Here is a 19,310-nt window from a genome sequence, read left to right as displayed (position 1 = left end):
TTCCTTTCAACCGATCTAGTGTGCAGGTGTTGTTGGGTGAGCAGAATGAACTTCATTCCCTACCGTAGTAAAAGTGTTCCACCGCTGGTGGCCGGACTGCCGACAGGAATGCGGGGTCGTGATTTGGACCGAAATCAGCGATCGATGCCCTACAGTCGAAACCGATCGTTTGCTGGTGTCCGTAACGAAACGACTAGTAATGCGCCACCTAACGTCTCTAGACAACCCGATCGATCCGATGGCAGCAATGTTGGAGGGGACGGTCCATACGTTATTGTGGTGGTTGCCGAAGGGCGTGGACATGCAGCACTCGAGGTTGGTCTGGCGGCTATCGATGTAACTTCGCCCCACCTGAAGCTAACCCAGTACGGAGACAACTTCTGGTACTCCGTCACACTGACCACGTTGCACAGTCTTGATCCCGCGGTGGTTTACTTCTCGGAGCACGCACTCGCCAACGGGACATCCTACCTGCCGAAGCTGATTCAACAGTTCCTGCCACAAACGAAGGTCCTCGGATTGGGAAGGTCCTACTTCAACGATAGCATCGCCGAGAGCTACATGACCCAACTCTGCAGCCGGGACTATGCTCGGCTTCGAGGATTGATCCACAGCAAGTACTATGGGCTGGCTTCCTGTGGCGCACTGCTAAGACACTGCATGGAAACGGCGCTGCTGCAGATTGCTACCAAAACACTGAAGCTGAGCTACATCGACAAGATGTCTACGATGACGATGGACGTGGAGTGTATAGGGCAGCTGGAGCTACTCGGGCCACTCCAGAAAGGGGACGAAAAGCGGTCACTGTTTGGCTTCATGAACCGCTGTATTACTTCGATCGGTAAACGACACCTGCGGGCAAACATTATCGAGCCATGGACCAGCCGTGAGCGATTGGAGATGCGCTTGAAGTGCATACGGGAACTGCTTGGCAAGCCGACACTTCTCCAGAGCATACGGCGAACCTTGACGGAGGTTAAGGATGTTGGAGGATTGCTCAAACTATCGGTGGACATCGATCGAATGGTAAATTTTGGATCCAGATCAGCAAAGAAGAGGGTTTCATGAATTTTCTATCTCTATTTTTGCAGAAAACAACCCATCAAAATACGATTCATATGCTTAATCAAGCGTCAAGCCTTCGGAACGTACTGAAAGTAGTTCCAAAGCTGCGCGATTTGTTGCGGGATGTCCACGCAGAATACCTGAACGATTTGAAGCAAACGCTTGCGGAATCCGCATACGGCGATCTGCTCTGCAAGATTTGCGAGGTACTGGATGATAGTCCAGTGGAACGAAACGCAACCTACAATAGATTGTTTCTCGTTCGTGCTAAAATCAATTCCGTGCTGGACCTTCTCCGGTCCCTGTACTCCGGAGTTATCGATGAGATTCGTCAGTATGTGGCAGAGCTAAGCCTCGCCACGCGGATGCAGCTGAAGCTTCACCATTCCAAACCAAACGGATTCCATCTGCTCTACGTACTATCGAACGATGAGGTGGACAATGTGGCGGAGCAGTTGAGCAGAAACTTTCAGATACTAACCCGAACCGGCCGACGGTACACGCTCTCCAACGGACGGTTGATAGCGTTCAATGAGAAGCTCAATTCCGTTGGAAAGGAAATTGATGAAATTAGCTACGGGATTATTCGAGGATTGATCGCGAGTATTCGGGATAGTATAGATGCGGTATACAATTTGGTTGGATGCCTAACGGACCTTGATGTGGTTCAGGCACTTGCAACTGTAAGTCAAGGGAAAGAATTCTGTGAGCCAAGCTTTGGCGAAGAGACGAAGATAGTTTCCGGAAGACATCCTCTATTGGAGAGCTTCTCCGATGGGCGAAAGATTGTGCGGAACAATGTGGTAAGCAAGTTTTTCGAGGTGCAACTACGTATTCTACGGCTTTCTTTTTTTAGATCTCCACACCCGAATACAACGTGTTTATCGTCACAGGTCCCAATATGAGCGGAAAAACGGTGTACATGAAAACGATCTGTGTTTTGCAGATAATGGCCCAGCTAGGGTGCTACATACCAGCATCACAGGCCCAGGTACGCATCGTAGACCGTCTACTGACGATATTCGGCGATGCGGACAATCAGCAGCAGGATGATGCCGATTCTTGCCAGATGTACAACAAGCTGCAGTTTGTACGACACTGTCTCACTCCGAATAGTTTGGTCGTGATCGATGAACTGTACGGGGACACCCATCTTCCCGATACAACCAGTGCCAAGTGGGCCTTACTGGAGCGCATCATTGACCACGTGGGATATGTTGGTGAGCAGCGTGAGAAACCGGTAGTGCCAACGTTGGCCGCAATCCGTAAACCATTCATTTTCATAACGACACACTGTATGGACTTGCTGAGACCGCTCGAGGTACATCACAACGTCTCACAGCTCTGCTTACAAACCGAAACTGTCCAAGTGGATGGTGTGGAGCGATTACGCTACAAGTATGTCGTCGTCGAGGGACGTACGGCAGTGAAGAGCTATGGACTCGCACTCGCCCGTACCGTCAACATGCCGAAGGATGTGTTAGACCGCGCGGAACAATTGTGCCGCGTAGATCTGAGGCAACATCTTGCCCAGTGCGCCACCAACAATCGATCGTACAATCGTACCGGCAATCTGTCGACGACCACCTGCCACACCCTCTCGACGCAGGGAAGTTTCAATGAGTTCTTCAAACTATTCTACCACATTTACGGCAAGGTAGCGAACAGTGTGCGTAATGCGGAGAATGTACAGCAGCATCTGACCGAGCAGCTGAATCAACTGCTCGCTTCCGTACCGGAAGAGGTGCGAGAATTCCTCCGGGTAACGCCCCTGGAGCAGTTGCTGCAGCTTGACGCTTAGCGCTGTTGTTGATCGCGTGCTTTCCTGCTGATGCAAGTGTTGTTGTTTGTTTGCCCATCAGGCCATCAGAGGTCATGATACCGAGGGGTGGACGATGATGAATAAACAAGTGTTTAGTAGCGTAATTTTGTGCTTACCCAGAGATGCCGCCACTCGAGCGTCCTAAGTCCTTCGTGTGCATGCTACGCTCCACGAGTAGTTGTTTTTCTGCTTGGCAGCCTTGCCATGGTGGGAGCCGTGCTCATGCTTGGAGGAGTGGCTAGACTGCCGGGCGTACCTTGATGGGCTCGAATTCGAATGACGCTGATGTGCGTTGATTGAGTTGTTTTGTAGGCAGCTGGAGCAGATTGACGACTATGAGAAGTAAGCTGTAGAAAACAAGCCCTTTTTGAGGGCGCACCTCAACTCAATTTAGTTTTTTGAGGTAGAAACGGTATCCTAGAAGGAGGTATCTATCGCAACTAGCAACGAGATCCATGCTCTCTCTCTCTCTCGCTTGATCATCAGCATAGTAACAGAACTGGAAAGTGGACTTGAGTTAGTCTCCGACTCCAATTGAAGCAGATCATTAGCTTCAATTGAGGTATAAAAGCAGACGAGCGAGCAAATGCGCGAATTTCTGTTGCGTCGTTTAATTCAAGGCTCAAGACCAACCTTTGGTCACGATCGTGCGCCTTGTAAAATGTCTAAAAGAGGGCCCTCTTCTAAGAACGAATGTTTGTTTACGATTAAATCCGGCTCCCAGATCTTTACACAAAGAGCAACAGAACGTGACATCAGCCAAATTCTGGTTGAGTCCGGACACAACATCCACGGTTGGTTAGCAACGGCACTCGACGCCCTTTCTTCAACCCGGAGGTTATCACCAAAAAACCGAAATAACCGACATGGAAAGTTGGCGGGTCTAACGCATCATGTAGCGCTCGCAAAATCCCATCAAACCGGTCCACTGTGGAAATGGTTATGTTGGGCGGTAGATGCGTGTGCCATGCTTTGCTGAGTCGAATTCACGTGATGATAAAGAACCTCGGCCTCGAATGCGGTATAGCATAATGGCACACGGAACGATCGGAACATTCCGTCATTAGGCAAATTGAACTAGAACTAACAGTGTGACGCGTTGAAGTGTACTTGAAACCTAATGAAGGAATTGTTTACCTCGTCACCGGTTTCCCTTGGCCGGTGTATGTGCGACGGCGTTCTCGGATACCCATTCTCATATTACTGGGACCAATTTACTGTACTTGCTGTACCACAGCGGAACAGGGTCTCCGAGAGGGCTCGACGGAACAGGTTTTTCGAGGTACACTGCTGGAATCAATAATGAGCATGGCAAGCTGTCTTGCTTTCTCTAGGTGCGAATACTTCCTATACCCATAGCTCGATAGCAACTATTCCCGTACTGTTCGGTGATCTCGAAGAAAACCCCGGTGGGGGTACTTATATTTATTGTCCGCACTGTACTCCAACATCAACCCCGCCTGTCTGACCGTTCCGGACGTTCGAGGTGGTGAGAACTTGTTTATCGTTTCGCCGGGACGAGGGCCTGATATTGCGAGCCAAAGTGTGCGTGCGACTGCAGTTTGTGGGACGGTTTACGAACGGCCAGCACAAAGAGGAAGCGCGTGCATGTATGACAGATCTAGTAGGCGCATTGTTTTGACGGAAAACAGCTGACCGATCTGGGTTCGCGATTCTGGTGGCGGCTCTTTATCACCACGCAAAGCGTGTAGTGCTGCTCGGAAAGTTGGTTCGTTGCGTGAAGTGAGTTAGAATTCCAAAGTGCTTGGCTTTGATCCTGGGGATACGTAACCTCAAATGTTGCCCGGCTTGAGAGGGCTAATCCACCCTTATCCATCCTTGGCCACTACTGCAAGGTAAGTACGCTTGTTAGCCTTAGCCAGAGCACACGCGGCCGACAGGTAGTGGAGAATCCCACTCGAATAGTGCAATCTATGCCATCGATTAAATCATGCGGCTTTCGCTGGCTCCGAGAAAACTCTATCACTGGGCCGCGCAATGCGGCGTCCCGTCAGGGGGGGAAACAACTTCACCGCTTGGGTGTCTGTCCGAAGCTGATGATCGTCGTTATCATTGCTGGAAGAACAGGGTGGAATCCCCCGCCCCTGGAGGGAAGGGGAAGGAATGAGAGAGGCCTGTGAGAAGTGCATCGCGTTGCAGTGGGTTGTTTTCGCCTCGAATGTCAAGTGGATCGTATGTCGACCTCTTGTGCGCCTGCTTGATCCGCCGATCCCGATGCGCGCGATTCTACCCTAGCAACAGACAGGCTCCCGTACTGATGATCGGGCAAGGTATTTGTTTACTTGCGCCGCTAATTGGTAGGCGCGTCCGTCCAAATTGGCTAGAATTAAGAATTAAACCGTGTAGAAACTCGTGGCTTTCCGCGCCTAATCGGCAGAGCAAACTCGTGGCAACTTCGTCATTGTGGAAGGGCCGGTTCTCTGCTTGCAAACCCGGAGCTGTTGTTTACTGGGCCGACGCAACAAGCCGGCATTCACCACCACTCAAGCACTCGGGACAGGCTCTTATCATCTCGGGGACCAGCATGGTAGGGTGGCGGTAGCAGCAGGGTTGGAAAACCAGAAGAGGAAGAACACGTCACGGAAAGCTTGAAGCGTGGGTCAGACGAGGAATGGCGGGGTTGTTGTTGTGGAGCAGTAGGCCTGGGACCGGGACAGATCGGGACGGGTTTAAAGTGAATCTGTGCACCATCGGTCGGTGTCAGTTGTTTGCGAGAGATCGAACTATAAACGCGCGCGCGTCCCGGTTACACCCTAAACACGTTGAACAGAAATTCGGGCAGTCGGAAATCATTTGAGAACGAACCAGCCGAACGAGTTGTATCGGAGAACATTATATCAAGTTCAAGTGCAGTAGAATCCGAGCGATCGTGTTTCACCGAGTTGTACGAAAGTGTCCTAAACTATCCACCCTACAAGGAAGTAGTGGCGCAACCTTCAGCAGCAAAATGAATCGGTGAGCAATCATTAGCATAAGCCGTTCAAGGCGATCTGGTAGTGATGGAGTGTGGTGCAGTGTAGTCAGACAGACGCTAGGCTTTAACTGATGCGAAGAGGAGGACCTCACCAACTCGAGAGAGATATTAGCGCTACTGCACAACAAGTACAGTGGATGAACTGCATTTGGGTCAAAGGAGTGGTGGGCTAGGGCTGTTGTTGTTTGTCCGGCCCCGTTGGACAAAGCATGCCCGGAGAATGTGTTGATAGTGTGGTTGGGCACCATCATCAGCTGATTCGATAAGAGAGTGTTTGTGTTGTGTGTGCAAAATGGGCAAAACAGTCATCCAAAGGCCTGGTTGGTTGGTTAGGTTGGCTGGCTGGCCTGTTGTTGCCGATGATAAGAAGGGCAGACATGAGACAAACAAAATCGTTGATAAACTAAGGATGGACGGAGACCTTGGGATAAATGGGCCTCTAATGCGAATGGTTTGCCCGCAGAGGTATGACTTGAAGGGATTCTTGAAGATTCCTCTAATCGCTGCGCTCACAATAACAAACTGTTTGAATTAGTAAAAAGTACGTCACGCCGATGGTTTGACGATGATGGGACGATGCTTTGATCATTCGCTCCCTTCCATCGGCTGACCACGTGCGGCGTCAGTTACATCAGAAAATGGTTGTTTTTAATGCAGCTTTTAATGCCTATAGACACACACACACGTTCGGTCAGTTTCCGTATTCTTCCCTCTCAACAAGCTAGGAAGGCCTTATCATTCGAGTCGAGAATGAGACAACAGTGGGAATAGGCCCTCCCGCAAAGGGTGAAGCCTGTTGCTAAGGACGTGTGATCAGACACTGGAAACGACTCTCTCAGGTCTTGAACCTGCTGTTGGGGTGGTTCTGGTATGTGGACGCCGTTCCATAACAGAGATCCAATCTGTGTGTATGATCGTCGATTGTTACACAATTTAAAGGAGACACTTGCTTTACGTTATTCTGAAGTGTATTAATCACAGCTAATATGTAGAATTATTTTATTTCCATTCCGAGCCTAGCTTAAACGTACTAGAGCGAACGGGGGTTTTAGTTTACTGTTTTGCATTATAAAATAACGTATGAGTTTGTTACCTCCATTTGCTAAAGATAATTCGGTTTTTGTTTTATCCTTTTTCGTATTTTAAACGATCGCACTATTAAGATCGCTTCATAATTGCATTTCGTACATCAGCAATTGGTTGAAACTATTTCGCTACCGTTTCCGGCGTTTTTGTACACATTTTTGTAGTAGTTCGGTTCCTATTTGTCTTCTCCCTCCGCTACTACTGGAAGCGTTTTAAAAAAATGGCGACAAAATGTGTATGCGCGTGTGGAAAGCGAGTGAGTTCAGTTGAGTTTGGTTTTGTGCTATCACATATAAAACAGAAAAATCTCTTAAATATGTAGGATGTTCCTTTTGCCTTATAAAACTGTGGCTTGCGTGGCTTTGTGTGAAAGGAATGAGCAAATCTCTTTCTCTCTCTCTCTCTCTCTCTCTCTCTCTCTCTCGCTGTCTCTCTGTATAATGAGTGTTGTAGATTCTTTTACTTCCCCGTCCAACCTTTCCAGAATGAGCTGACCGAAGCGAAGGCACTGGTCATGAGGCTCGTTGCAGCGGCCCCTGTCGGTTGCTGCAGCTGATGGTAATGCATTCCGGTGTGCCCGAGCGTTGTACGCCGTTGGTCTAGGGCCAGTGCCATCGGTTGGTACGCTGGTTCAGCCGTCACCGGGGAAAGGTTGATTGGAACGGCTTCCCATTCTTGGTGAAGTGTTGTTTCATCTTCAAAAGAGGAAGAAAATATATTCGTTTAGCTTTGACGGTTTACAAAACTGTGAAGCCTTCTTCCTACCTTCGGAATCGGAATCTTCCCCAATGTGCTGCATTAGCAGCTGTTCCATCGAATCGGACAGGCAGCTGTTTCGATCGGTCGGTCCACAATGTCCGAGATCGGGCGATTTTAGCAGACGGAGCAGATTCTCGAGCGTGTGTGTCGGATTCATGTCGTTCAGTCGACAGCCCTGAGTGTGACAGAGGAACACAATGTCCGCATTTAGTCGTGCCACTTTGCGAGCGAATTGCGCCTCAGATAAAGTGGTCGTACAGAAGTCAGCGTACGACACTCGGTACGGTAACCGGACGTCCAGATAGTAGCCGAGCAGTGCCACTAGCTGGGCTGTGTAGGTTAAGGCCGCTGCTATGGTATGGGCCGGATTGTGGCTTCCGACTCTGCTGCTGCCACCTGCTGGCGATGAAGATACTTCCATGGTAGAAGTTGCTGCCGTTGATGCGGCATTCATCACCGCGCCACCACCATCCCCCGTAGCCCAATCGTTGTAGGCCGAATAGTTCCCCGTTCCGGGTAGGGCCGGTGCGATGATTACATGCTGCACCTCCCCGAAACTATCCTGCAGCACCCACTGGCCTCGGACGTACGCCGTGCGGGTTGCTTCCGATATTTCATGGATCGTACTGCGCGTGTTGCTTAGCCCGGTCCCTCCGGCGGAACTTCCACTCGCGCTGCTGGTGGTACTGGTAGTACTCCCCGCCAGACTGGACCGACTCACGATTGTTTGCGTGATCGGGAAGATGATCCGTACGAGCTGTTGCACCTGATCGCGCTTCAGCTGACGCAAACGCTCCTGCACTGCCGTCAGCTTCGCCTTCCGGTGTTCGCTCTCCTCCATCTTCCCCGCCACAAACTCGCTCAGCGTCTTCACCTTATCGTCGTACCGGGGCAACGTGATGCGCAGCTTGCGAATGGCGTCACCGAGATGACGCTGTTTCAGACGCAGCTCCTCGATCGCAATACGCTTCAGCTCGATCGTCTTCTTAATGATGCTCGCCTTGTCCGATCGCTGTTTAATCTCACCCGCCAAACGGCCCGCCTGGTGTAGCTTTTCCAGCATTACCATGCCTTTACTTTCGAGCGTAGCATTTGCCGTCCGCAAGTTTCGCAAGCGCTGCTGCTTCTCGCCGAACCGTTCTGGCAGCTGGCAGTAAACGTCGGTGGCAGTGTGCAGAAAGTCCCCATGGCGTATGCACGATTTGCAGTGAAACTGACGACGGTGGGCACCACACAACGGGCACCGCTGGGTGCTTTCGCCAACGATCCCTCCGATCTGGAAGCTGGACGTGGACAGCAGGTCACCATCGTGTACGGCGTCCACCGCTGTGTCATCCTCGTCGCCGTCGTGCGAGTAGGTGATGTGAAAGTTTTCCGGAGCACCACCAGAATCGGACGTGAGGTTGCTGGTGGTGGTGGTGGTCGCGGCGGTGGTAGTGGTGCAAACTGCCATCCGATGCTGTGTATTGCGTCGTGCCTCCGTAAGTGAGTGCGAAGCAGCAAACACGTTTGCGAACGATGAACGGCAACCTCGTTACGGTGAATCTAGCATCCAAACTGACTTCCCGAGCGCTTTTATAGTTCCCCTTATAATGTGCGAACTACTATCGACACCATTCGTGAATGAGTAATCTCCTGTGGGTCTTGTGCCAGAAAGCTACCACTTGTGGGTAGTTCACAAAACTGCAACGAATCACTGGCCGTACGGCTGTCGTCTTGCACAACAAACGCGAATGCACTGGACACTGCACAGTAATGGTGTGTTGCTGATGGCCGGGATGAAATAAACAACCAGAAGAGGGGCGCATTTATTACCACCGAGAGCAGCGCAATGTTTCATCAGCCATCAGCAGAAGCGAACGCTTTTCTTTGTTTACTTCGCTACGCTCACAGCTGATAGCCGATTGACAGCTGCCATTTGGAGCACGCTCGCGCAGTACGCGCGAGTTGCTGTGTTGATTGGGAATTTAAATTGACCGTTGGGAATAAGATTTTTCTTGCAGACATTCTTCATTTTTTAAAGTAATTTAAGCAGCATAGTATAACATGATTATTATTCTATTATTTGCAGTGCACTATTCGGAAGCTTGGTAGCCATCTCGGCCACGGACAGTAGCCGTGGTGTGAGCAGCCTTGCCGGAGCCGGAGAACCGCTCGAGCCGGTCGTCGTTGCCTCTAGGCGCAACAGTTTGCCACCGGCTCCCCCAATCTTTAAGCCGATCGTTCCATCGAAGGTGAACGGTTTGGCAAGTAGGAACGGAGCACAGCAGCTTCATCAACACACCCAGAACGGCAACGGCATGACGAACGATCGACCCACCGAGCTGTCGAAACGAACGACCGAAGCACGGGAAGCTCTTAAAAAGGCACAGATCGTTTGTTTCGATGTGGATTCGACCATCATCACGGAGGAGGGAATCGATGAGTTGGCGCAGTTCTGCGGCAAGGGCAGTGAGGTGGCTGCACTGTAAGTGATTCCTTGACGACGTGCTATCAGAATACGTGATTAATGTATTGCTTTGTTTCCCAATAGCACGAAGGAAGCGATGGGCGGTAGTATGACGTTCCAGGAGGCGCTGAAACGTCGCCTAGACATTATCAAACCCTCGCAGCGACAGATCCGCGAGTTTCTCAAGACGCACCCTTCGACCATATCGGCCGGTGTGAAGGAACTGATCGAGCAGCTGCGCAAGAACAATGCCGAGGTGTTCCTTATCAGCGGTGGGTTCGACTGTTTGATCGAACCCGTTGCTGATGCGCTGGAGATTCCACTTTGCAATCTGTACGCGAACCGGTTGTTCTTCAACTACAATGGAAGTTATGCTGGATTCGATACGGCTCAGCCTACGTCGCGATCTGGCGGCAAGGGTGAGGCCATCAAGATGATTCGCAGCGTGATGGCAGGAGGTGTTGGCTCGGGGTCGGACAGGGTGGTTGCAATGATTGGCGACGGCATGACCGATTTGGAGGCTTGTCCGCCAGCGAACATGTTCATTGGTAAGTGTTGAGGCGCTGGAAAGACGATCCAACTAAGCACTCTGATTTCTTCAACTGATTTGTTCCGTTTTCTCCTTTTCAACAGGCTACGGTGGTAATGCCGTTCGGGAAGAGGTACAGAAACGGGCCACGTACTACGTGACCAACTTTGCCGATCTGCTTTGGTGATCGAACCCTGCAAATCTTCTACTTCCTCCTGGCGGATTAATTCCCATCACGATTCATTCTTATTTTTCACACTAGCTTTAAGTACATGCTTTCCCGCTTTCTCTACTACACTTTTCGCTGTAAATAGTTAATGTTGCTAATGTTAAGAATTCTCTATAAATTATATGCACTATTGTGCCGCTAATACCGAGTAGCGCGTTTTAAAGTAGGTAGTATTTGTTTGTTTGATATCAAGCACCATAATAAATTTGTATTAGGTATTTTCAATTAACTTATGGTGTTGTTTTAAGTTAGTCAGTTGTGGAAATGTTATATTATATTGAAAGAACAAGCCTCAACAACCGTACCATTGTATCGTATCTTTAGTTAATTCGATGCCGTTTTATTATCATTTATTAGATTAGTTCACAGTCCACAGCGCTACTGGCTGGCCCCCCGAACTCCGAGAGCGAAACGCAGCGCACAAGATGAAAAAAGAGAGAAAACTGTATGACGCAGTCGAACGATTCCTACGACTCCTTCTCGTCTACCGCTCGTCGCTGTGTGTACGATTTACACTCGCTGATAGAGGTACAGGTAGCCGAGCTCTTTGGGTGGATTCTGCGAGATCGCCACCTTGTTATCGTTAAAGATGACCCACTGGCCGTCCTTGAGGATGTGGCATACGTAATGGCCGACCTGGGCCGATGTGCCCATGTGCGAAATGAATGCAACTAGTTTATATTCTAAAAGAAATTATTACCTCAGTTAGTCAACAATGCAAAACGTAAAAACCGACTCTTCCGGTACTTACTGCCAGTTCCGTCACGGTAGGAAGCACCCTGCTTGCTTCCGGCAGCTGCACTGTCGCTTCCACCGGCAGCTGCCGCTGCTGTGGCTACGCTATCGGAAGTCGCATCATCGATTGCCATGCTGTCCAGCTCGTCCGTGTGGGAAAAGATCCAATCAACCGCCCGTTCCGTGTTGTTCCCGGTTTCCTTTAGCGCTTTCGTTGCTTGCCGGTCCGTGAAGCCCATCCCCATCAGCATCTCCAACCCAACCGGATCGGGTACGAAGGCGGCGGCGGCGGCAGCAGCTCCTCCAGCCCCCGAACCACTCTTTCCACCCGTGCCGGGCGGTACGAACGGACTGGCAAAGTCCGAATCGGCAATATGCTCAACCATCCACTGTGTGGCAGGTTCGATGCCGGTGTTCTTCGTGAAGAAGATGGCACGCTTGCAAGCTTCCGGCGGGAAACCCATCCCGATCAGCTGATCCAGCACTTCCGGATCCATGGGCGGTGGGGTCGGTTCGCGACCCGCAATGTCCGGGAGTTCTTCCTCGTTCGGCTGCTTGCCGGTACCGCGCAGCGTTTCAAGATCCAACACCTCCGGAATGTCGATCGCAACATCCAGCTTGAGCGAGGTCCAGTCTTCCTTCAGGGTGAACTTCTTCAAATGCAACAGCAGGTAGTCGGGCATGGACGCGAGCTTGGTCGTCTTTTTGGCCGTCGTTTTCGCACTGATGGCCGTGCTGTAGAACTGTTCCACCAGTTCCGGTTGGGCGAATGTATCCAGACAGGCGGCGAGCGTTATTTTCGGCCGGACTAGTGCATCCGGATCGAGGCGACGTCCTTCGCGCTCGGCAGCGGCCCGTTCTGCCTCGTACTGCTTAACCTCGTCGAGGTTGGTCGCTTTCTGGAGGGGAATCTGGAGCGGGAGGCACCATTCGTCACGCCGGTTGTACATAACCTTGCCGCTGGAGCAACATTCGACCCGGTCCTCGATGCAGAACCGAAGAGCTTCGGCCGGATTCGCCTGGTGACGGCTGTGCTTCTCGAGCGTGCTCACAATGTGGAGGAAGAACTCCTGAGCGTCCTGCTGCTGTTTGGTGGAGAAATCGGGATGGCCCTGGCCGATCAGGGCCTTGAACATGGTGGGTGCGATGCCACCGCTTGAGTCGGCAGCGTCGAGGCTGTTCTCCGACAACACGCTGTACCGTCCACTGCACAGTCCGGTGCCTAGCTTAGCCCTGGGGATACAGAACAGGAGAAAAGTGTGGTTAATAAAGCTCCATTTTCGTTGTACAGCCGTTCCCGTGTGTTGCCTTACATTTGCACATTGAAATCGTTGGCCGGATCTGACGGAAAGCTGTCGAAAATGGTCTTCGAACCATCGACAAACCGGCGCACAAAGTCCGGAATGGTAAACAGCACCTGCATCACGCTGTTCAGATAGCACGTGTTGCCCAGATTCTTCATCCCGGTGTATCCTGGGCCGGCGATCGGTTTCAGCTGGCTGCCACTCTCACAAAGGATGCCCCATTCGCCGATTCGCTGGTTGAGATCCAGTTCCAGCTCAATCATCGACTTTTCCGTCTTCTCCAGCTGACCCACATTGATGCCCCAGTGCGCCAAATGCTTCACCAGATGCGGATCCTCCACCATGTCGTCCTCGCTGTAGCTGTAGACGTCGCCCTTGCCGTCGGCCGTAATCGTACCGAGCTTCACCGCCAACGGGTAGTTTGTTTCCTTGTAATGATTCACGGCGTGATCGTTACCACCGGAACCGTCGAAGAATTTGCGTCCACACATGATCGAACCGTCCGTCAGGTTCAGCCAAAGGTTGTTCGTGAGGTCGCATTTTTCACACTTCCACCCGGTCGGCGGAATCTTCTTGCCATTTTCCAACTGCAACAAATCGGCCGCATGCGTAGACACTTGGCGTATTTCACCGTCCCACGTCCCCGCCAGCTGTTCCCGCTCGCGCTTTACCGATGCAGCTTCCGCTTTCTGCACCGCCTCAACCGCATTCTGCACCTGCAACGGTAGGTCCACGTTCGGGTAGTCCAACCGTACGACCGGATCATCAAACACGACCACCTGGAAGTGTTCTTTGTACTCGTACTTCTTGTTCTCCGCCCCGGTATAGCCACCCTCAACTCCAATCGCCAGTCGGGTGATTTTTTTCTCCGGACCATCCGCACCACCACCGGTGCCACCTTCCGTCGATGCCGCCGCGGGTTCCGCAACCTCGATTTTATCGCGCTTCAGATGGAGAAAGACTCGGTTCCCGGTCCGCTCGGCGTATGCTCGGACGTGCTGCTCTCCAAAACCGAGGAAGCTGACCAGACTCACGTACAAGCCGGTGTCCGATTCTGGATTGTCAAACGTGTATACGCATTCCTCCTTGTAGACGTTATCGCTGGCGCACGGCACTTTAACCTGGTTTAGATATTTGCGAAGCGTGTCCATGGTTGGGAGAGTTGTGCTCGTGCTCGTGCTCTTGCTGTCTGTTCAAAGCTACAACGATCGCAGTTTTCACGGGAAGAACCAATTAGTAAAGCACTGCCGAATTTTGCCTCCAAAAATTAGCCGCTTGTTTTCCAATTGTCTGTCGGTTTTTCTGCAGAATCACGAAAATAATAGCGAAGATTCGTTCGCATTCGCTTGACAGCGTTGGTTGCGGTTTGAGAAGGTTGGACCATTGAGCAGTTGACAGGCAGTTGAATGCGGTCCGCCATGTTGGATCGTTGTGGTTCGTTGAGCGAGCAGTTGAGGCATTATTTATACTAGCTGCAATAGCTTTAGAATTAATGATGAAACTAACAGTTAAGTGAATTGAATAAGGAAAAGCTAAACAAAATGCATAATAAAATAAAATAGCGCTTAAAAATTAATTTGAAATCAACTGTCAAATCAACTGACAGCTGGCCATCTGTTTTCATGAACTGACGGGAGAAGACAGCAAAAACAACCGAAAAAAAAGAAGAAAACAATCGCACGTTGCGTTTTCTTGCACCCAAACCGGATTGCACCATCTCTCCGTTCTAGCTGCGTGAATTGCTGCCAAAAAACAGTTGCCGTTGGCCGTTTCTTCATCAGCCCGCCGGTGCCAGGACAGGTGTGAAAAAGAGCAATCGAAATGCCACCGAAAAAGAAGGGCAACAAAAAGAACCAGGATTGGGAGGATGACGATCAGTCCGAGCAGTCGTCGATCGTGTCCGGACCGTCATCGTCCGGGAAGTCCGGTAAAAAGAAGGGGGGCAAAGTTGACAACGTGGATTCCGACGAGGACGTTGGTGCGCCAGCGGGTCGGAGTGGGAAGAAGGCAACCCCGGCAGCAGCAGCAGCAGCAGCAGCAGCCCCGTGTGGTGGTAAGAAGGGCAAGAAAGGCAAGCGGGGCAACGGTGACGATTGGAGTGAGGATGAGGGACAGCCGAAGAAGGGTGCTGCTGCACAGGAGCAGCAGGTGAAGGAACCTGCGCCGGCCAAACAAGGTGGCAAGAAGGAAGCGAAGAAATCGGCCGCCAAGGGAAAAGGCAAGGGCAAGAAGGATGACGATTGGTCGGATAAGGAGGAGAAGGAGATCGATCTGCTTGCCGGTGGTTCGGATGATGATGAGGACGATGACGACGAGGAGGAAGTTGTGATGGTGAGCAAAAAGTCGGCCAAGAAAAAGCAACCGAAAAAAGCGGCCAAAAAGGCAGTGGTGGTAGAGGAATCGGAGGAGGAAAGTGAAGAGGAGGAAGACGAATCGGATCCTGAACCGGTGGTAAAGAAGGAACCACCCAAGCAAGTGGCGGAGAAGCCAAAGGAGGAACCGAAAGTGGTGAAGCAGCCGGAACCAACGCCAGTTACGCCACCGGAACCGGAAAAGAAAAAGGAAGAAAAACCGGTCAAACAGGAAAAGGTGAAAGTTCCCGAACCGGAAGTAGAGGAAGCGGAAGATCCGGAAGTGGCTGAGATTGCCGACAAGGTTGCGGATGAGCTAAAGCTCGAGGATGGTGGTGGCGATGACGGTGAGGACGATGGTACCGGCGAAAAGGAGAAGAAACTAACGCACAAGGAAAAGAAAAAGCTGAAAAAGCAACAAGAGTTTGAGAAGCAGCAGGAGGCCATGCTTCGTAAAGGTGGCCAAGGACATTCGGATCTGGACAGTAACTTTACGATGTCACAAGCGCTTAAAACGGGCAACCAAAGCAAGCACATGGAGCATGCGGTGGACATCAAGATCGAAAACTTTACCATCTCGGCCAAGGGTAACGATCTGTTCGTGAACGCGAATTTGCTGATCGCGAACGGTCGCCATTACGGGCTGGTTGGACCGAACGGGCACGGCAAGACGACGCTTTTGCGCCACATTGCTAATCGTGCCTTTGCCATTCCGCCCAACATCGATGTGCTGCTGTGCGAGCAGGAGGTCGTGGCGGACGAGACGTCCGCGGTGGAAACGGTGCTGAAGGCGGACGTGAAGCGGACGGCGCTCTTGAAGGAATGTAAAGAGCTGGAGGAAGCTGTGGAATCGGGAAAGATCGAACTGCAGGATAAGCTGCAGGAGGTTTACAACGAGCTGAAGGCTATCGGTGCCGATTCGGCGGAACCACGCGCTCGACGCATTCTGGCCGGTTTAGGATTTTCGCGCGAGATGCAGAATCGGCCTACGAACGCCTTTTCCGGCGGGTGGCGTATGCGTGTTTCCCTCGCGCGGGCGCTCTTTATCGAACCGACGCTGCTGCTGCTCGACGAACCGACGAACCATCTCGATCTGAACGCCGTCATCTGGCTGGACAATTATCTGCAGGGATGGAAGAAGACGCTACTCATCGTATCTCACGACCAGTCCTTCCTCGACAACGTCTGCAACGAGATCATCCATCTGGACAACAAGAAGCTTTACTACTACAAGGGCAACTATACGATGTTTAAGAAAATGTACGTCCAAAAGCGGAAGGAAATGATCAAGGAGTACGAGAAGCAGGAACGACGGATAAAGGACATGAAGGCGCACGGACAGTCGAAGAAGGCGGCCGAGAAGAAGCAGAAGGAAAATCTGACCCGCAAGCAGGAAAAGGGCCGCACGAAGAACCAGAAGCCGGGTGAGGATGATGAGGGACCGGTCGAGTTGCTGTCGAAGCCGAAGGAGTACATTGTGAAGTTTAGCTTTCCTGATCCGCCACCGTTGCAGCCTCCGATTCTTGGATTGCACAGTAAGTGGAGTTATAAGGGGAGTTTGCCAAGTTTTATGTCCATTCCATTGATGTCCATTCGTTTCTTCTTCCAGATTGCCATTTCAACTTCCCGAACCAGAAGCCACTGTTTGTTGGGGCGGATTTCGGTATCGATCTGAGCAGCCGCGTAGCCATTGTCGGTCCGAACGGTGTGGGCAAATCTACCTTCTTGAAGCTGCTTGTTGGTGAGCTGGACCCGGTTAAGGGTGAGGCAAAGCGCAACCATCGGCTTCGCATCGGCCGGTTCGATCAGCATTCGGGCGAGCATCTGACGGCGGAAGAGACACCGTCCGAGTATCTGCAGCGTTTGTTCAATCTCCCGTACGAAAAGGCCCGCAAGCAGCTCGGAACGTTCGGGCTCGCGAGCCATGCGCACACGATCAAGATGAAGGATCTGTCCGGTGGACAGAAGGCGCGTGTGGCGCTGGCCGAGCTGTGCCTCAATGCACCCGACGTGCTGATTCTCGATGAACCGACCAACAACCTGGACATTGAATCGATCGATGCGCTGGCGGATGCGATCAACGAGTACAAGGGCGGTGTGATCATTGTGTCGCACGACGAGCGGTTAATCCGCGAGACGGAGTGTACGCTGTTCGTGATCGAGGAGCAGACCATTAACGAGGTGGACGGAGACTTTGACGACTACCGGAAGGAGGTGCTGGACAGCTTGGGCGAGGTCATTAACAATCCTAGTATATCGGCAAATGCGGCCGTGCTGCAGTGAGAGCACGCATTTTTTGTTCGGTTGTCCGCTGGTTATTTTATTGCTATTAAAACTTACATACAGTCATTATTTTTCCGGCAAGCGTCATTTGTCATTCTCCATCATTATCGTCCCTGTTGGTGGGCCGTGATCCTTCTTTTCGATGACGCACCCGACGGTTCCATTCGCTCACGCTCGAAACACCGCCAACGACGGTGCTAGACGACTCAAGAATAGGCCTTCGGAACGGTTGCACCTTGCAACCGAATCGGAGCTGCTGCGATTTCTTTCTCCCTCCGAAACCGCCACCCAGGCGGCGCGGTTTCCAACCTTCCAGCCGGCGTTCCCATTCCTCGTCGACGAGGATCTCCTTGCCGTCGATACTGACGCCGTGCATACGGTCGATGGCTCGCAGCGCTTCGTCTCGCGTGCTGTATTCAATGAACGCGTATCCTCGGGGCAGTCCGGTAAGCATGTCGGTGACTAACCGTGTGTGAACGATTGTGCCGAAGGGTGCAAACTTACCGCGTAACTGTTCCTGCAATTAACGAAAGCAGCGATTAAAAAGAGAACTGGAAAGAATGTGCAGCGAACGTACCTCCGTGACGGAATGTGCCAATCGACCGATGAAGATCGTGTGCATCGGATTACCTTTCACCTTGCGATTTGGCCGGTAGTTGGAATTCATGGCACGCACCAGAGCCCGGTCGTGAGGCACCTGGTCCGTCCCATCGATCGATCCGACCTGTACTGGGTCGTAGACATCACGCACATACTTTGACCAGCGCTTCGTTTTGGGAGAATCTTCGTTGGAGCTCATCCTCGTGGTAAGTAGCACATTTTCCTCAACTAATTGCTCTCACATGAGTAAAACCGCACAAAATTCTTTATTTGGAATCATTTTTATCCTTCCAAGCGTTGTTTGTTTACATTTTGTATGGCACGGTTTGTAAGCATTTGACAGCAACGGATGGCGCCAAATGTGACACTCACTTTCCTGTGAGTGCCTTGCGTGAGTGGCGTTGTTTACGCACTGTATGTGCTGAGCTGGTCATATGGAGTGTTTTTAGTAAATTTTGAAAAAATACGCAAAGATGTCTAGTGCTCTTTTCTAACGCAATTTAGCTTATTTAAACTTTTCTTATTCTCCTTTGGCTTTAAAACCTGAGGAGGTCTTGCACCAACCATTATTGGTTTCTTTGACTTGAAGTAATGGAAGTCCTGTATGGAGAAGGGATTTGATATCGGTTCGGTCGTGTGAAGATCAACGCTGCTAATCTCCTGACTACCCCGCTTATTTTTAATTCTTAACGACTGGGACGACATGCCGAGCGTATAATGTTTTACTAGTCTTAATGGTATCACCTGCAGTTTAATGGGCTCTCCTCACTAGGAGAGAACGGTCCGAATGGGGAATGATCCCTGGTACTACCGTATAAAGAACATTGTTGGTTATGCCTTGGCAATCTGACCTCCCATTTCTTTTTATTTGATACATTTTAATTAGTTTTTAAAATCTCAAGAGCAATAACGAGGGAAATTCTGCACTTGTTGTTTCAACAACCATCCTGATCATCCTGACTGAATACTGCTACAAATTGTTGATTTGATTTACCTGCTGTTGTATGCTAATGTTGTGCCATGACGTCCTTAAAAACCGCTTACCACGGGTGCAATAATTTAATTAATGAATCAATATGAGAGCACTGATTCATTGCATCTGT

General features: G+C 51.0%; 6 protein-coding genes across 7 annotated transcripts; 3 read left to right on the top strand and 3 right to left on the bottom strand.

The window, feature by feature from the left end:
• The first annotated feature begins 3 nt into the window (after positions 1 to 3).
• On the top strand, positions 4 to 2,991 carry LOC118504907 (mutS protein homolog 4-like). Its single transcript, XM_036039975.1, has 3 exons — positions 4 to 1,026; positions 1,092 to 1,868; positions 1,922 to 2,991. The coding sequence occupies exons 1-3, from the start codon at positions 46 to 48 to the stop codon at positions 2,864 to 2,866; spliced, it is 2,703 nt and encodes a 900-aa protein (XP_035895868.1). The 5' UTR covers positions 4 to 45; the 3' UTR covers positions 2,867 to 2,991.
• A 1,348-nt stretch (positions 2,992 to 4,339) lies between these two features.
• On the top strand, positions 4,340 to 11,163 carry LOC118504913 (phosphoserine phosphatase). 2 transcript variants are annotated; one of them, XM_036039985.1, is made up of 4 exons: positions 4,340 to 4,743; positions 9,799 to 10,194; positions 10,261 to 10,724; positions 10,810 to 11,163. In XM_036039985.1, exons 1-4 carry the CDS (start codon positions 4,685 to 4,687, stop codon positions 10,890 to 10,892), a joined length of 1,002 nt encoding a protein of 333 aa, XP_035895878.1. In that variant the 5' UTR covers positions 4,340 to 4,684; the 3' UTR covers positions 10,893 to 11,163. The 2 variants fall into 2 exon arrangements, with proteins under 2 accessions (XP_035895878.1, XP_035895879.1); XM_036039986.1 differs by lacking the exon at positions 4,340 to 4,743 and adding an exon at positions 5,385 to 5,863.
• Positions 6,833 to 9,622, bottom strand: LOC118504912 (beclin 1-associated autophagy-related key regulator). Its single transcript, XM_036039984.1, has 2 exons — positions 7,734 to 9,622; positions 6,833 to 7,663 (listed from the first exon to the last, which is right to left on the bottom strand). Exons 1-2 carry the CDS (start codon positions 9,178 to 9,180, stop codon positions 7,428 to 7,430), a joined length of 1,683 nt encoding a protein of 560 aa, XP_035895877.1. The 5' UTR covers positions 9,181 to 9,622; the 3' UTR covers positions 6,833 to 7,427.
• Positions 11,164 to 11,244: 81 nt separating the features above from the next.
• On the bottom strand, positions 11,245 to 14,345 carry LOC118504908 (ubiquitin carboxyl-terminal hydrolase 5). Its single transcript, XM_036039976.1, has 3 exons — positions 12,983 to 14,345; positions 11,686 to 12,902; positions 11,245 to 11,617 (listed from the first exon to the last, which is right to left on the bottom strand). Exons 1-3 carry the CDS (start codon positions 14,122 to 14,124, stop codon positions 11,445 to 11,447), a joined length of 2,532 nt encoding a protein of 843 aa, XP_035895869.1. The 5' UTR covers positions 14,125 to 14,345; the 3' UTR covers positions 11,245 to 11,444.
• Positions 14,346 to 14,633: 288 nt separating this feature from the next.
• On the top strand, positions 14,634 to 17,688 carry LOC118506864 (ATP-binding cassette sub-family F member 1). The gene is made up of 2 exons (XM_036044600.1): positions 14,634 to 16,859; positions 16,934 to 17,688. The coding sequence occupies exons 1-2, from the start codon at positions 14,795 to 14,797 to the stop codon at positions 17,605 to 17,607; spliced, it is 2,739 nt and encodes a 912-aa protein (XP_035900493.1). The 5' UTR covers positions 14,634 to 14,794; the 3' UTR covers positions 17,608 to 17,688.
• LOC118506866 (U11/U12 small nuclear ribonucleoprotein 35 kDa protein-like) lies at positions 17,587 to 18,550 on the bottom strand. Its single transcript, XM_036044602.1, has 2 exons — positions 18,185 to 18,550; positions 17,587 to 18,124 (listed from the first exon to the last, which is right to left on the bottom strand). The coding sequence occupies exons 1-2, from the start codon at positions 18,404 to 18,406 to the stop codon at positions 17,699 to 17,701; spliced, it is 648 nt and encodes a 215-aa protein (XP_035900495.1). The 5' UTR covers positions 18,407 to 18,550; the 3' UTR covers positions 17,587 to 17,698.
• Between the last annotated feature and the right edge of the window lie 760 nt (positions 18,551 to 19,310).

The sequence above is a fragment of the Anopheles stephensi genome, chromosome 2, assembly GCF_013141755.1.
Source record: "Anopheles stephensi strain Indian chromosome 2, UCI_ANSTEP_V1.0, whole genome shotgun sequence".
Taxonomy (NCBI): domain Eukaryota; kingdom Metazoa; phylum Arthropoda; class Insecta; order Diptera; family Culicidae; genus Anopheles; species Anopheles stephensi.
Note: the sequence above shows the minus strand (reverse complement) of the source record. Positions and strands in the feature narration are given on the sequence as shown.